The sequence below is a fragment of the Gorilla gorilla genome, chromosome 16 (assembly GCF_029281585.2).
Source record: "Gorilla gorilla gorilla isolate KB3781 chromosome 16, NHGRI_mGorGor1-v2.1_pri, whole genome shotgun sequence".
NCBI lineage: Eukaryota > Metazoa > Chordata > Mammalia > Primates > Hominidae > Gorilla > Gorilla gorilla.
Window position 1 is genome coordinate 40,437,492 of NC_073240.2, and position 16,805 is coordinate 40,454,296.

Genomic DNA, 16,805 nt, shown 5'->3' on the forward strand with positions numbered 1-16,805 from the left:
TGAAACCAAAAAAGAGCCTGGATAGCCAAGGCAATCCTAAGCAAAAAGAACAAAGCTGGAGGCATCATGTTACCTGACTTCAAACTATATTACAAGGCTACAGTCACCAAAACATCATGGTACTAGTACAAAAACAGACACATAGACCAATGGAACAGAAGAGAAAGCCCAGAAATAAAGCCACACACCTACAACCATCTGATCTTCAACAAGTTGACAGAAACAAACAATGGGGAAAAGGACTCCTGTTCAATAAATGGTGCTGGCATAACTGGCTAGCCATGTGCAGAAGACTGAAACCAGAATTCTTCCTTACACCATATACAAAAATCAAGTAAAACCTAAATGTATAAAACCCTTAGAAGATAACCTAGGAAATACCATTGTGGACATAATCCCTGTCAAGGATTTCATAATGAAGATGCCAAAAGCAATCACAACAAAAACAAAAATTGACAAATGGGAGCTAATTAAAGAGCTTCTGCACAGCAAAAGAAACTATCAATAGGGTAAACACAATTACAGAATGGGAGAAAATATTTGTAAACCATGCATTCAACAAAGGTCTAATATCCAGAATCTATAAGGAACTTAAATTAATAAGCAAAGAGCAAATACCCCATTAAAAAGTAGGCAGAAGACACAAACAGACAATTTTCTAAAGAAGACATACACATAGCCAACAAGCATATGAAAAAAACGCTCGACATCACTAATCATTTGAAAAATGCAAACCAAAACCACAATGAGATACCATCTCACACCAGTCAGAAAGGCCATTACTAAAAAGTCAAAAAATCACAGATACTGGCAAAGCTGCAGAGAAAAACACCTATACACTGCTGGTAGGAATGTAAATTAGTTCAGCCATTGTGGAAAGCAGTGTGGCAATTTCTCAAGGAACTTAAAACACAAGCACCATTCAACCCAGCAATCTCATTAATGGGTATATACCCAAAGGAATATAAATCATTCTACCATAAAGACACATGCATGCAGGCCAGGTGCAGTGGCTCATGCCTATAATTCTAGCACTTCGGGAGGCCAAGGCAGGTGTATGGCTTGAGCCCAGGAGTTCAATATCAGCCTGAGCAACATGACAAAACCTCACCTTTACAAAAAAAATGTTAAAAATTAGCCAGATGTGGTGATATGCACCTGTAGTCCCAGATACTAAGGAGGCTGAGGTGGGAGGATCACTTGAGCCTGGGAGGTCGAAGCTGCAGTGAGCCATGACGACATCACTACACTCCAACCTGGGTGACAGAGTAAGACCCTGTCTCAAGGAAAAAAAAAAAAAGACACATGCATGCGTATGTTCATCGCAGCACTATTCACAAAAATCAACCTAAATGCCTTTCAGTAGACTGGATAAAGAAAATTTGGGACATACACACCATGGAATACTATGCAGCCATAAAAAAGAATGAGATCACATCCTTTGCAGCAACATGGATGCAACTGAAGGCCATAATCCTAAACAAAATAACACAGGAATGAAAACTCAAATACTGCATGTTCTCACTTATAAGTGGGAGCTAAACATTGAGTACACATGGACACAAAGAAGGGAACAACAGATACTGGGGCCTACTTGAGGGCAGAGGGTGGTAGGAGGGAGAGGATCGAAAAACTACCTATTGGGTACTATTCTTATTACCAGGATGATGAAATAATCTGTACACCAAAGCCCTGTGACATCCAATTTATCTACAGAACAAACCTGCATGTGTACCCCTGAACCTAAAATAAAAGTATTTATTGATTTAAAATGAACAACTTAAAAAATAATAAACTTTGTTGTGGCCTTACCAGAAAAAAAAAAAAGAACAAGTTCCTGATTTTGTGAAGTAGGCTATGGTGGTCACATTATCTAAACTAGGGATTCTATAGATGAAGTAGGTTTGGAGAGAAAGACAATGAATTGTTTGGGACCTTTTGAAACTGGCAGACATCCCCCTAGGATATCCACAGATTATGTTAGGCAGTTAAATATGTTTATGTGAAATTCAAGATAGAGACTTGGGATTAAATAAACACACTTGACTTACCCACATATCTACAGTGGTTCAAACCCTGGGGGCTATGAGAATGGATAAGGTCATAAAGGGAAGCATTAGTGCAAAAAGAGGACAGAAGAATCATGAAGAATATTTGGAATAACGTGTCAAATAGAGGGCAAAGAAACTTATTTCATACATTTTGATTTCACGATGTTAATACCAGGAATTAAGCCCTAGGTGATAATCGGAGGCATTATAGGTAAAAACTTTATGCACAAAGACTTTTATATTTTTATCCTCTTGACCCTGGCATTCACAGTCCATTTCAGTGAAACCAAACAGTGTGTGAGTCTTGGCAGGGGAGGATCACGACAAGACACTCCTCCCCACCCTCTGATATCAGGAAGACAAACAAATGACCTAGATTCAGCTATTCGAAAGCAAACACCCCGAACCTTGAGGGACAGAAGCAAAGGTGCAGGGAAATGATTAATAGGGACAGTGATGGTGGCAGCAATGAGCATCTCGTGGAGAGCAAATGTCTGGTGGCTGTGGAGCCACAGCAGCCAGCCCCTAACCAGGATGTTCCTAAAGCCATGTTTATGGCTGCCTGGACATCTGCCCGGTGTACAAACCTGGCTCCCCAAACTTCCCACTGAGTCTATGGACTACTCAAGACTCCCAATAAATTCATTTTCTGTTGCTTAGCCAAAGTCCATCTTTGTTACTTGCAACCCAGAACAGTGACTGATAAAAAATTTATTGTCACACTATTTATAATAAACCGTCTAAAAATAGGGGGAAAGTGGGTAGTTTGTAGTATATCAATATAAGGATTATGATATAGTCATAAATGTTTTTAAATACACTTTTAAGTTGGTATAAAGAAATTGAGCTTCAGTGAGGTTCAGTTAGCTAAAGGCACACAACTCTGATAAACTGACAGAATTCCAGGTTCTGATTTAAATTCTATTGCTCTCCCTTGAAAATAAACACGGACAGCTTAAAAAAAAAGAAAGTTATGCATAATTTTTAAAATATATTACCTAATTACTCACAAACTCTGGTAATTTTTCCTAAATAAAAGTGATGTCAATACCATATAGCCTAAATGATAAAAAATAAAGAATCACAAAAAAGTAAAACTATGAAATCGATGATGAAATAGTGGCTAATAAATCATAAGTTCTGTCTGAATGGGATTATTTTCAAATGACACTGAAGTTAAAAGAGTATGTCAGATGAAATTCACCAGAAATGTAAATGTTTTATGCACTATGCCGTTACAGAAATAAGATATATGTAAAAGGTAGTAAATGGCATCATTTTTTTCTATCTGTCTAGCGCCTCTATACACCCTTGCTATGTGTGGGGAACTTCTAGCTTTTAGGAAACTTACCTTCCCAAGACAGAACAGAAAATGCTTTTCACCAGCAACTTTTATAGCTAGGGTTCAGGTAGGTAACTAAGGGTCCACCACTAGACTCCCCAACTCAATACTACTAGATGTGAGTGACCTGAGATCGGATGCAAACCCATTTCACTGGTGAGGGTGGTAGTAGAGACATCTAGCTTAGCGGGTGCCATTCACTGCAAGTGTGAGTTCCCAACATAGATGAAAATATTTCTTAAATTCTAAATAAGTATCCTAGAGCAGCAGTCCCCAACATTTTTGGCACCAGGGACAGGTTTCTTGGAAGAAAATTATTCCATGGACTGGGGGGAATGGGGTTAGAAAGGATGGTTTCAGGATGAAACTGTTCCACCTCTGACCATCAGGCATTAGATTCTCAAAAGAGCAGACAACCTAGATCCCTCCCATGCAGTTCACAACAGGGTTCGTGCTTCTGTGAGAATCTAGTGCTGCAGCTAATGTGACAGGAGGCACAGCTCAGGTGGTAATGCTCGCTAGCCCACCGCTCATCCCCTCCGGCTGTGCAGCCCAGTTCCTAACAGGCCATGGGCCCAACTGGTACCAGTCCCCGTCCTAGAGAGATTCAAGAGAAGATTACATCCATAAAATTATGCATGAAGGTTGGGCATGGTGCCTCACGCCTGTAATCCCAGCACTCTGGGAGGCTGAGGTGGGCAGATCACCTGAGGTCAGGAGTTCAGAGACCAGCCTGGCCAACATGGTGAAATCCCATCTCTACTAAAAATACAAAATTAGCCAGGCGTAGTGGCAGACATCTGTAATCCCAGCTACTTGGAAGGCTGAGGCAGGAGAATCACTTGAACCTGGGAGGCAGAGCTTGCAGTGAGCCAAGATCGTGCCATTGCACTCCAGCGTGGGTAACAAGAGTGAAACTCTATCTCAAAAAAAAAAAAAATTATGCATGCCACTAAAAAAAACAACTAGAGAACAAGAGTTCAGGGGAATTAAAACATAATTATCATTTTAGTCATATCATTTAGTCTTCTTTAAGCTGTGCATTTATTTGTCAAAGATGAGGTTGTGGGGCACTTCATAAAGGAAAGGGCACATTTGAAAACACAGAGATTTAAAAGAACACAGAGAATTTGAGGAACAGCAAGAAGTTCGGTATGATTTGAGAATAGAGTAAATAGGTTCCTTCTTCAAAGTTTTCCTAAACTTTTCCTGCAGCAATGCTTCTTCCTCTGAATTTCTATTCTAACATTTGTCACCATCCATCTGACTCTAGAATTTCTGTATGTTTACCTCCCACATCAGATAAGAGGACTTGCAGAAAGAACTCTCAGTAAATATTAGTGTAAATATTTTTTTTTGAGACAGAGTCTCTCTCTGTTGCCCAGGCTGGAGTGCAGTTGGCTCACTGCAACTTCCACCTCCCAGGTTCAAGCGATTCTCCTGCCTTAGCCTGCCAAGTAGCTGGGATTACAGGCGTGCACCACCACACCTGGCTAATTGTTGTATTTTTAGTAGAGATGGGGTTTCGCCATATTGGCCAGGGTTGTCTCAAACTCCTAGCCCCAAGTGATCCTCCCGCCTTGGCCTCCCAAAGTGCAGAGATTACATGCGTGAGTCACCACGCTGGGCCTAAAAACAATTGTCTTTAAAAATCTCAAAAGAGAGCTGCATGGCTAAGCAGCAGAACAACATGGTTGAAACCCAACTTAGAAAACTGTAGAATGAGCTTGTATGTACAAAATGACAAAAAAGATTAACATTATGAGAAAGATGTTATAAGACCTGGAAGAGAGATCCAAGAGGTCCTATAGCCACCTGTGGCAGACACTGTCTACTGACTGACATGATCCCCATTTCTACCTCTACTACAAAAAAAGAGTAAGTCATATACCTGAATCCCCCTTCTCACTTGCAGCAACATACTGAACAAATGGCTACGCGATACAGCTTGGCCGCTGAGATGCAGGTAGAAGTCCTGGGGACACCATTCCATCCCCACTGAAAAAGCAAAGCCTCAGAGGACAGTCTCTTTGCTCTTTACCCTTCCCTCTTTCTGTCTGCTTGGAAAATGGACACACTGCCTACAGATGCAGCAGCAATCTTGCAAACCTAAAGACAAAATCCACATAGGAATGTAGAACAGGAGGACAGAAAGACATGAGCTGCTCACTCCTGGATTTCTTATTACTAGAAAAAAATAAACTCTTTACTGTTTAAACCACTGTTACTGGCAGGCGATCACATTCTCAACTGATACCTCCCAAAAGGAGAAAAAAGAGATGATGGAAAGGAAGAAATAATATAAGATAATTTTCTGAGCTGAAGGAAGATTTGAACCTTCAGGTGGAAAGAGCCTACAAGGTACCAAGCAGGAACTGAAATGTTTTTAAAGACACACACAAATATAATCTGATAAAATTGTGAACTCCAAAATAAGGAGAAAATCCTACATGCTTCAAGAAAAAAAGGATTTTGCAAGTAGAATTTAGTCATCTGCTAAGCTAACATTCAAATGAGGAAAAAATAAATATTTGAATACACAAACACTCAAAAATTATCCACACTTCACCATTTCTTGGGGCAAAATTTTTCAAAAAAGTTCCAGAAAAATAATTCAAGGAATGATTTATACAAATAAATAATTTGTTGAGTCCAAATACACAGTTAATGATGTGGCTAAAAATTTTGGCTAAATTTTGTTAAGAGAGATTCCTAACACACAAGAAGCATACTGTTTTTAAAGGTAAAAACTAAAATGTGTAGTATTCCAGAACTAAAATTCCAGATGATTTCAATATATCCTGGAGGAAAGAAAATGAAACACAAGGGAAATGAAAGTACACCAAAGATCCAATCTTGTTAAAATATGAAATTTTAGAAACTAATTATTGAAGTTGAAAAGAAAATACGCATTTTAATGTATTTTTAAAACTTGAAGGTTAACAGTACCAGATCAGAAATAGGATATTAAGTTTCCAAACCACAAGAGGATAGGGAGATAAACAAAAACAAATATGATAAATAAAATATAAAGTTTGATGTCAGGAAAAGATTCAAAAAGTATATGGTCGTAATGAATATGAGCAAATTAAATACCCTCATATTGATAATAACAAAAGATAAAGGATGAAGAAACAATTAAAGATAAAGACACAAAAGCAACAGCAAAAGCCCAGCTACATAGTACTTGTAAAAGATCAAAAACTAAAATGATAGAGATGACCTTAAACTAGAAAGATGAGACATAAATACTAACAAAAATAATATGCAAAAGGCAGTATTATTAACAAAAAGTCATTATGAAAGCATTCCTAGAATGTATCAAGAAAATCTGTTGCCATAGTTTGATACGCAGTGAGACCATGGGTAGCAGTTTACCCAATTTCACAATTAATAACAAAACCAGAATGAAACCCAGATCCCTTAATTCTTACTGGTATCTAAGCTTTTGTTAATAAAGTAGACAAATTACAGTTATGTGTCGCTTAATGACAGGGATATGTGTTCTAAGAAATGTATCATTAGGCAATTCTGTCATTGTGCAAAAATCATCGGGTGTACTTACACAAACCTAGATGGTAGAGTGTACTACACACCCAGGCCACATTGTAAAGCCTATTGCTCCTAGGCTATAAACCTGTACAGCGTGTTTTGTAGTTACTGTGTTGTAGGTGATTGTTCACACAATAGGAAGTATTTGTGAATCTAAACATATTAAAACATAGAAAAGGTACAATAAAAATATGGTATAAAAATCTTTTTAATGGCATACCTGTAAAGGGCACTTAACCATGAGTGGAGCTTGCAGGAGTGGAAGCTGCTCTGGTGAGTCAGTGAGTGAGTGGTGAGCGAATGCGAACGCCTAGGACATTACTGGCTGCTACTGTAGACTTTATAAACACTGTAAACTTAGGCTACACTAAATTTATTTTAAAATATTTTTCTTTATTTAATAATAAATGAATTTTTACTGTAACTTTTTTGCTTTTAAAATTTTAAATTTGTTTAACTTTTTCACTCTCTTATAATAACACTTAGCTTAAAACATAAACACAGTATACAGCTGTACAAAAATATTTTCTTTCTTTGTAAGCTTTTTCCTGTTTTAAAATTTTCTTTTTTTATTTTTAAGATTTTATGAAAAACTAAGACACAAATGCACCTATTAGCCTAGGTCTACACAGGGTCAGGATCATCAATATCACTGTCTTCCACTCCATATCTTGTCCCACTGGAAGGTCTTCAAGGGCAGTAACACGCATGGAGCTGTCATCTCCTATGATAACAATGCCTGCTTCTGAAATTCTTCCTGAAGGACCTGCCTGAAGCTGTCTTACAATTCACTTTTTTATATGTAAGTACAAGGAGCACACTCTAAAATATAGAGCTACGGTGTCACTAGGTGACAGGAATTTTTCAGCTCCATTATTATCTTATGGGACCACTGTCATGTATGCATGTTGACCAAAACATCATTATGTGGCACATGACTATACCATGAACCAGCGAAGCTAAAATATCTCAGAATTATGTGGGCATTTAGCAGTTTCCCTCACCCACCCCTTTCCCCTACTTCATCAGCCCCCGGCATAGCAACACCTTCACCTGCTCCTAGACACAGCCCCTGCTGGGACCTCACCATCTCAGGAAGGATTATTTAGAGGATTGTTATCTGTGATATTCTGTAGATATGTTTTTGCTTTTTGGTGGAAGGGAGGGATATTTTGTTTGCCCACACAGAACTTTTTAAATAGGAGCAGTTATGAACATTTTACAAGTTTAATGTTTCTCACAAAAAATCTGAATTTCTAGCTTCCCTTGAAAAACTGGAGGATCCAGGCAGGCCTGGCCTGGGATTTCCATGCAGCAGACATTGAGTGTTACCTCCCATTGGACGGGCACACCCTCCTCCCCTGTGGGCCACAGGGATCACTGCACGTGCACTGCTTTTAGACTTATAGCAAAAAAACTACGCTCTGAATCTCTGTGTCCCTAGATGTGGAAACTAAGACAAGGATTCTTGTTCAAGTAATTCACTGGGAGAGTGCCTTTGGGACCAGGGACATGAGGAAAACAGCCGAGGGCAAGGGCACAGGGCCAAGCGAGGATGTGGTCTCAGCTGAAGCCCAGCTTCAGTCTGATCCCTGGGGAAGCTATGGAGGACACACTGCACCACAGAGCTAATCTCACATTTAGGTAAGGGGCCTAGGGTGGGGAGGGAGTGATATCCTGGGCTGTTTGGCTCAGGGAAATTCTCAGGGGAAGGGGACAGCTGTGCACCCTTAGCACAGGGCTGGGGCATGGATGCACAGACCAGTTTCAGGGAAAGGGGATATGGGCAGGGTGCCAGCAGCATTCACTCCATCATGTCCTTATTAAATGCAGGGGAATAAAAGATATACAATAGAGCTAAGTGCTTCAAGGAACATAGGACAGTGTATTTCTTCACGGAAGCAAAGGATATTTCTCAAGTTTAGTATGTAAACAAGTGCAAACATTGGGCCACAGCACTCTTTAGGTGACCTTCCCGGGCCCTGTAAATACCTGCGTTTGCCCCACCTCACCCCCATTACATGCTGTTCCCCTCTTTCACTTTAGTCTGTACCCACCCGGACTTATCACCATAAGCAGGCCCTCCTGTTAACCCCAGGACTCTCCAGGGAACTGTCTGCTCAAAGTTAACTGGGCAGGAACAGGACGGAATTCTTTAGGATTACTGAAGAAGACTACACTGAAATACCACAAAACCAGTTTAGGGACAATAAGAAAAGGAGACAGAAAAACACATTCATATGTCACCAGTAATAAGCACATCACATCACAGGCAGAAGTTACTGTGATAACCAATGTGTAAACACTTCTTAGAATGACATTAAATAATCCTTTGAAAGTCAATAACGAATTGACCAAGAATAAATTTGAAAACCTCGATAAAAATAATTGTATAAAACAGGATTTTTTAAAAGAAATTTTAACTTGTATTTTAAGTTCAGAGGTACATGTGCAGGTTTGTTATACAGGTAAATTTGTGTCGTGGGGCTTTGTTGTACAGATTATTTCATCACCCAGGTATTAAGCCCTAGTACTCATTAGTTATTTTTCCTGATCCTCTCCCTCCTCCCAGCCTCTACTCTCCGACAGGCCCCAGTGTGTGTCGCTCCCCTCTATGAGTCCATGTGTTCTCATCATTTCATTCCCACTTAAAAGTGAGAACATGCGGTATTTTGTTATCTGTTCCCGTGTTAGTAAAACAGGGTTTTTTTAAATCAAAGAATAATGTCTCAGAATCCGAAAAATTATTGTAAATTTATTACTGGGCCAATAATATGATTTTTTAAAATCTAAATTAAGAAGTGTAGTGTTCCCTATCAGAGTTTACGTACCTCAGAACTGGAGAGCCCAGAATCTTTCTCATCCAAGTCCTTCAAAAGCTCAACCAGCCTTTTCTTCTCTCTGTCAACCATAACCACTGGGTTTCTTGATTCCTTGGCCAACTACAGAATTTATTAATGGAAAATATCATATACTCAAAGAAATTCACAGTTCAGGAAAATAAAAATGGAATCTGAGACTTCTACACTACAGATACACAAAGAAAAGTTGCAAGATTAGGCATTTTACATTTTCTAGGTAATTTTATTTTATACCAAAATTTTTGTATAGGGCCATTCTCTAATATCCAAAGATATTATCCCTATAAGCAGGCCCTCCTGTTAACCACTCCAACAGACATTTTATTAAAAAATAATATGAGCAGTTTTCAAACCTCTCTACCATAGATAAAAAATATAAATGCAAAAACATACTTGCTGAGACATTTGGAAGAAATCTTCTTGCCACTTTCTTTGGGGTACTTATCCACTAAATGAAAGTGCTTTTAAATTTCAAGACTATCATATGAGGAATTTAAATATTCAGTTACTATTAAAAAGGGGAAAGAGAAATCTACAGTAGACCTGCTATCTGTGTTAGCAAGAACCTGGATAAGGGGGGAACTCTACTCCTCTAGGAAAATTGAACAGAAAATAAACATACAACAGGCCACTGCAAAGACAGAGACAGAACAAGATGGAAGTTTCTTGAAGAAGATCATATGAATGTGGAGCACAAAAATCGAGAGTCCCAGAGGCCAGTCCTGGCAGTGGCAGGCTGCCCCACGAATCCAGTTTGCCTGGAAATGATGTGCCAATTATGGGGAAAGCATCAGGCTTGAAGGGTAAAAAATTACTTAACTCTCTCTTGTCAATACTCCACACTCACCCATGCAGTTTTCTAGTGACTCTGCTCAAGGGTGTGCAGAGCTTCTGTCCTCCTCACTACATTTCTTGTTGTAAATTAATTAATTCACATTCTGGTCTAACCCAGGAACCCCTGTGCCCTTGTTTAGTTTGAATCTGCCTTAAAGACAGGCTGCAAAGCCTGTAAGACCAAAGATAGGTGCTTGAAGCAGAAGCTAATGAAGGCCAGTGACCAGCTGCCGGGAGGTCCAGAGAAGAGGCGGACAACCAGTTGGCTTCTCCAGCCCAGCCCTGCTGCTCTGCCAGGAGCATTTTCCATTCAAAGTTCTAAATGTACTGGCTACAAAATCAGTCTCATTACTTAAAAAAAAACAGTTTTACTAATATGCAATTTAAAATCTGAGAAACATTGTCCAAAGCTATTATCTAAATAAGTGTTTTGCAAATTGCAGGAAACAGACTATTTCTGGATAGTGAAATAAATGATAGATGCACCTAGCATTTTTAAAAAGAGATAGGATAGGATAGGATGTAGTGGGTTGAACATAGAAATAATGAAGTACTAGTTTATAAAAGTTTTCTTTCATTATATCTACTAATTCAATCATTTATACATTTATGATGGTTGAAAAATATTTAAAGACACTGAACAAAACTATTGCCATTTTTTCAACTCATTTAGCCCCAAATTCTGGCTTCTGAATTTCTAAGTACATACCTCAATGTTTCTCTTAATAAAATCCTGGTTGTGTTTACCCCGGAGCTCAATCTTTTCTGTATTCGAGAAAGGTTTCTTTCCTGATTTGATCAATGACTCATTTCTTTCCACATCACAGGTAAAATCTAACATTAAAAAAGTTCAAAATTTTTTCATAATTAAAAGCGTCAATTATGCTAAAAGTTCACTTTAAGCATATATTAAAATATATAAGAACTAAAACACACACAGAAGAACTAACTTCTACATTCCAGATCCAGAAACCTAATATATAATGGAGATCTAGTCTTAAAAAGATAAGTGTGCTACTGTAACTTCAAATGAAGTTCTCATAAAACTTCTTGTGTAATTCATTATCATGTATCAAACTTCTTCCTGTTGATTCCATGAGAATGATGGGAAATATCAACAGAACTTCAAGACAGACATGAGAAGAAGAAATCGCTGATGTTAGGGAGACTTTAAAATATATTTTTTATTTCAGTCTTGACACAAAACAAAAATTTCCCTAAAGGCTAGGTCATCCCTGCTATTCTATTAATTTGCCATTACCCTTTCTGAACAGTGCATTTTGTTTTGCCTGTCTTTTGAGCAAGGTCTGGGAGTTAGCGTCCCATGTCCTAGCTCCCATCTGCACAAACCCCTAGAGCCCATCTCAGTTGGCCAATTTTCCTCAACCTTTCGGAAGAGGCTTGAGTCAATGTCTGAGATATTCAGACACTGAGTGCTCAAAATAAGAATAAGAAAAATACTTGTGGATTCGTATTCCCTTTATAAAATATCTTGTTTTCTATGTGTCACATTAAAATATTCTAAAACAAGATCATGTGAACCCTTCATTAAAGCTCTGAAAATATGCACGAAGAAGGAATGTCTCCTTATATAACACATGCAGTTCACCCTACAAAACAGGATGCATTTCCACATTCATTTCCACAAAGGAAAAAAACACCAGTCACAAGCTCAATCCAGACAAAGTTTATATAAAATTTAATTTTGTTTTATAAGGGAGGTTACCTGAACATAAAGGATTAAGGGAGCTAGTCAACTGGTGTGTTTACAGCTAGTTATCAAAGAGTCAATACAGATATAACCATTTAAAATTTTTTTGATGAAAATAGCTGGAAAGAACGAGAGAGTAAGATCTCTTGATTAAAATTCTTTTCAAACAGAAGTAGCTTTGAGTAAAAAACATATTTTACTCAAATTTAAGTTATATAAGCTTATATAACTTAAGTTATTAAGTTATATAAGCTTATAGCTTATATAGGCAAATAAACCTATGCTTTATACCTGGGGTTTTATTTTTTAACAATCACGTAATTATCTTTTAAATCAACTACCAATAGTTAAAGTATGAGTTACTTTTTTGGTGAGTGGCCTAATAGATACAAAATATAACACTTCTTTCCATAATTCAAGTTGTATACAGTCTTTTCAGTTGAAATATGAGGTTTGTTTATTCATTCAGTTGAAGTTTCATATACTCTTAAGCAATACAACATTTAAAAAATACAAACTGAATGCAGCCATGTTTACATTTATCACAGAGCTTCTTTAAAACATATTTCTAATAAACAGTAGGGAAAACACATTGGGTTATCTGGCCAGAACTATCTGCACTGGAAATGTCCTCTTCTCCTCTCCAGTCTGGTATTGACATAGCTGCCATGTTCCTACAGTGACCCCAAACCTTGCTGGGTTGGACAAGTTGGTTGAGCCAGGGGTAGGCCCCTGACCCAGCTGGATCACTCAGGCTCTTCTCTAGGATTGCAGAACTGAGCCAACCTCTGAATGACTAACCACAGCATATGCTCTTGGGAACCAAAGAAAGCTGCCTCCCCCCCAAAATCATTTTCACAGACTTGTTTTTGCTTAAGCCAGATTTTCATTACTTGCAGCCAGCTTTTTTTAAAAACTCTTTATTATTATACAAAATTTCAAGCATCCAAAGTAGAATGGTATAACAAACTCTCAACAACTAGCTGCAACAATAACCAATCTTGTGTCATCTTGAACTCTACTTGCTTCCACTTACCTTTGGATTAAATTACATGAACTTATTTCATTTATGAATATTTCTGTATACAGCCAGTATTCCCTTGTGAAAATGTGTATAATCACACAAATTTAAATATACCTTTAATGAGTTTCTTCATCTGCATTTCATATTCTTCTGGAGGGATTTGAGTATGAAACACTGAGGAAAAGGTGTCTTCCTCCTCATGAGAAGGACCTGTTGATTTAAAAAATCACTTGTTCAATGCTCACAAAATAAATTAAGTAGTTGTCTACAAAATTGTTTTAAAAAGATAACATTTAATATTCTCTCCAGTGTTCCTCAGTCCCCTCCACACACATAAATTTCTTAAGACAATGTTAATGTCATCTCCAAGTAGAAATGACAATCACCTTTGTATACAGGAGCCAAATGAAACAAACTACAGAAGCTAAGATAGTTAAACAGCATTTCCCTAGAACTTAAGCACAAAAAGGATGTGTAAGAGTGTGCTAAAATATCACATTAACTCTCCAGAGATAATGCACCCAAATCTTGATGTTCATAATACAGAGAATATGCATACTAAGTAACTATAATTATGGTTTTCTTTTTTTATTTTAGGTCCCCAAGGTGGAGACTTCAAATATGTGATCAGTCATTAAGATAAAGGAATGTGAGAGAGAACTTGGGAGACTCTTAGCAGTTAACTTTCTTCTTTTCTGATGTATTTTCTTGGCACCTCCATAAAGAAGATAGGACATTGTGTTTTTCAACTTAACTTTGTTTCAATGTAGTTTATTTTTATGTTCTCCTATTAGCTAATTTGGACACTGTATGTTTGCAAGACGCTGTTAACATAAACGTTTTATTAAAAGTGTGTCTCTATACCCTAATGTGAGGGAATCTGCCAGGTTGTAGCACAGAAATGGTTTTGCCTCAGAAAATATGGGAAGTCTTGAGGATATTACAGGATCCACCACCTCTCCCAGAAAGCAAACCAAGTTCAGACACCCTCTATGAGCTGATACAGACAAAGGAAGCAGGCAGAAGACACATCCACCCTCAACACACATTCACCTAATTCAAAACACAAAACTTCTGCTACAAACACTAATTCATCAATTCCAATTCTCTAATTTGGAATTCATAATAATGAATTATGAACTGTGGTTGACATTACACTGTTAGTCTTTGTACAATCTTTGATGAGTTAATCAAGCAAATTTGTGGTGTAAGCCTGGGGAGAGAGGGGTAAACTACTTAGAAAACAAAAAGATTTAAAACTGTTTTTGAACTTTCATTTTTTTGTTGCAACCACTATTATTAGGGGGTCTTCAATATTCATTAAAAGTAGGCTCAGCAAGTCAGCAATTTGGCAACATTTCATTATCAGTTTAAGTTACATTTACATCATAGTCCTGAAGTGGTAATATATTTTTCTATCCCATAATTCCTTTATGATAACAGTTCACTCAATTTTATATTAAAACACCTGTAAAGACACAAAAATATGAAAATTTACAATATGGAAAACCCTCGAAGGTGATCAGCGACTATCTGAGACCAGTGTCACGCCGGTGGGTAAGAAGAATTTGAAATTATTCTTGTGACCCTGTGGCTCTTTGCCCATCATCCCAGTGGTATTCATTGCCTCAGAGAGAGGTGGGTACTACCCACAACAAAGGTGCCATCAATCAGCTTTGAGTTTAAAAGACAACAGTTTTAAAAGTTGGGCATTCAATTGCAAGAGCTTAATCCTTGGAAGAAAAAAAAAACATTTTCTGAATTCCAAGTCTCCCTTTAGAAAATTCTTCCTTCTTTTTCAAAAACGATTAACGTAGAAGAAATTATGGAATTAACCATTTGGTAACCATCATAACTGACTCAGGTAAGTATCACCAATGAACGATAAAACTAGTGGGTGACAGTTTGAGGAATAATAGGATAATAGCCTCAAAGTATCTATCTCCCCACAAGATAATTTATTAATTACCAAAGGAAAAATAGTAACTTTACCATGGAGAAACCTGGTAGACACCATTTTCATTTAAAGTGGCCAGAGTTAACATTGTGAGCATCGGGACAATCACCATCATGCACTTCCTGGTCTGATTCATTGAGAAGGACACTATCACTTCTGTGGGATTCCTGCCACAAACTCATAACCTGAACCTAACCGAGCAGAAACAAACCAACCCAAACTAGAGGACATGCTACAAAATAATAGGCCTACTATCTTCAAAAATGCCTGTGTCATAACACCAAGACTAATAGGTATGACAATAATGTAATGCATAGCCTGAGATTTTTCTTTTGCTATAAAGGATATTAGAGGGACAACTGGCAAAATCTCAATAAAGCCTATAGATAATTGCAAAATAATCATTTCCTGATTTATATGTATAATCGTGCATGTATGTGTGTATATGTGTGTCCTTGTGTGGAGAGGGAAAGAGAAAAGAGAATGTGGTAAAATGTTAACATTTGGAGACTCTGGATAGAGAGTATTTGAGAATCCTCTGTACTTTTCCTATGACTTTAAATCTGAAGTTACATCAAAATTCAAAGTTAATAAGAAAATTTTAAAAATTCCTCTCTTCACTACAAACATTCATGTGAGAAGGGAAAAAAAATCTCCCTTTAGAGATCATGAGCCAAAACATTGATGATTGAGCAAGTTTTTAATATGAGTCCTGAAAGAGGAAGATTGCAGGATGTGATTTAAATTGCTTCCTGCCACCCATGGAAGAAATTAAAGCCCATCCCAAATAAGGACCTAGAGGACCTAGAAGACCAGCAGAGGGGATGAGTTTAGAGTAGACACAAGTGATACAGGTATTAAGCTGCTCCCCGGCACAGCCCCTGGAGGTGAAATCCTGGAGGTGCATAGAGAACCTGAAGAGGCTGGAGAAACCCAGAGCAGAGTGAGCTCTGCCTCACTGTACACCTGGAACTGAGGGGAGACCCCGCACACAGCAACACGGTGCTCTCCAACCACCCATGACAGCTGCAGACAAGCAAAGTCAGTGTGGCATGCTTACAGAGAGACAGAGGCTGAAGTAGTCCGTCTGTCTGTCTGTCTCTCTCTCTCTCTCTCTCTCTCCTCCTCAGTCTCACACACACACACACACACACACACACACACACACACACACACACACACACACACAGTTCCCCATGGCTGGCTAGCCTGTGGCTTGAAGGAGACCAGAAGCTCTCACATGCCCCTGTGAAGAAGACTGGGGTCGTGATGAGGGGGTGGCATAGAGCCTTCTATGCCAGAGAGGATGTGGCAGGGACCACATACAACATCAGCATCTGCTGGCAGATGACAAAGGCTAAATGGGACCAGCTACAAGTCAGCAGATGCCCCAGCTGGCTTCCCATATCCACAGACCAAGCAGGACGAGATATGCCTCTGAGAGAACAGCAAGGACCAGATGCACGCGCCACC

The 16,805-nt window shown here is 38.4% G+C and overlaps 1 protein-coding gene across 4 annotated transcripts in view; it reads right to left on the bottom strand.

The window, feature by feature from the left end:
• FSIP1 (fibrous sheath interacting protein 1) overlaps positions 1–16,805 on the bottom strand; it is a 192,472-nt gene that overhangs the window by 137,618 nt on the left and 38,049 nt on the right. For all 4 annotated transcript variants that reach the window (XM_055363355.2, XM_055363352.2, XM_055363353.2 and 1 more), the window contains 3 exons: positions 13,490–13,585; positions 11,350–11,474; positions 9,777–9,887 (listed from right to left, as the gene is read on the bottom strand). In XM_055363355.2, coding sequence (XP_055219330.2) covers positions 9,777–9,887; positions 11,350–11,474; positions 13,490–13,585 — 332 coding nt within the window. The remainder of the gene's footprint in view (positions 1–9,776; positions 9,888–11,349; positions 11,475–13,489; positions 13,586–16,805) is intronic.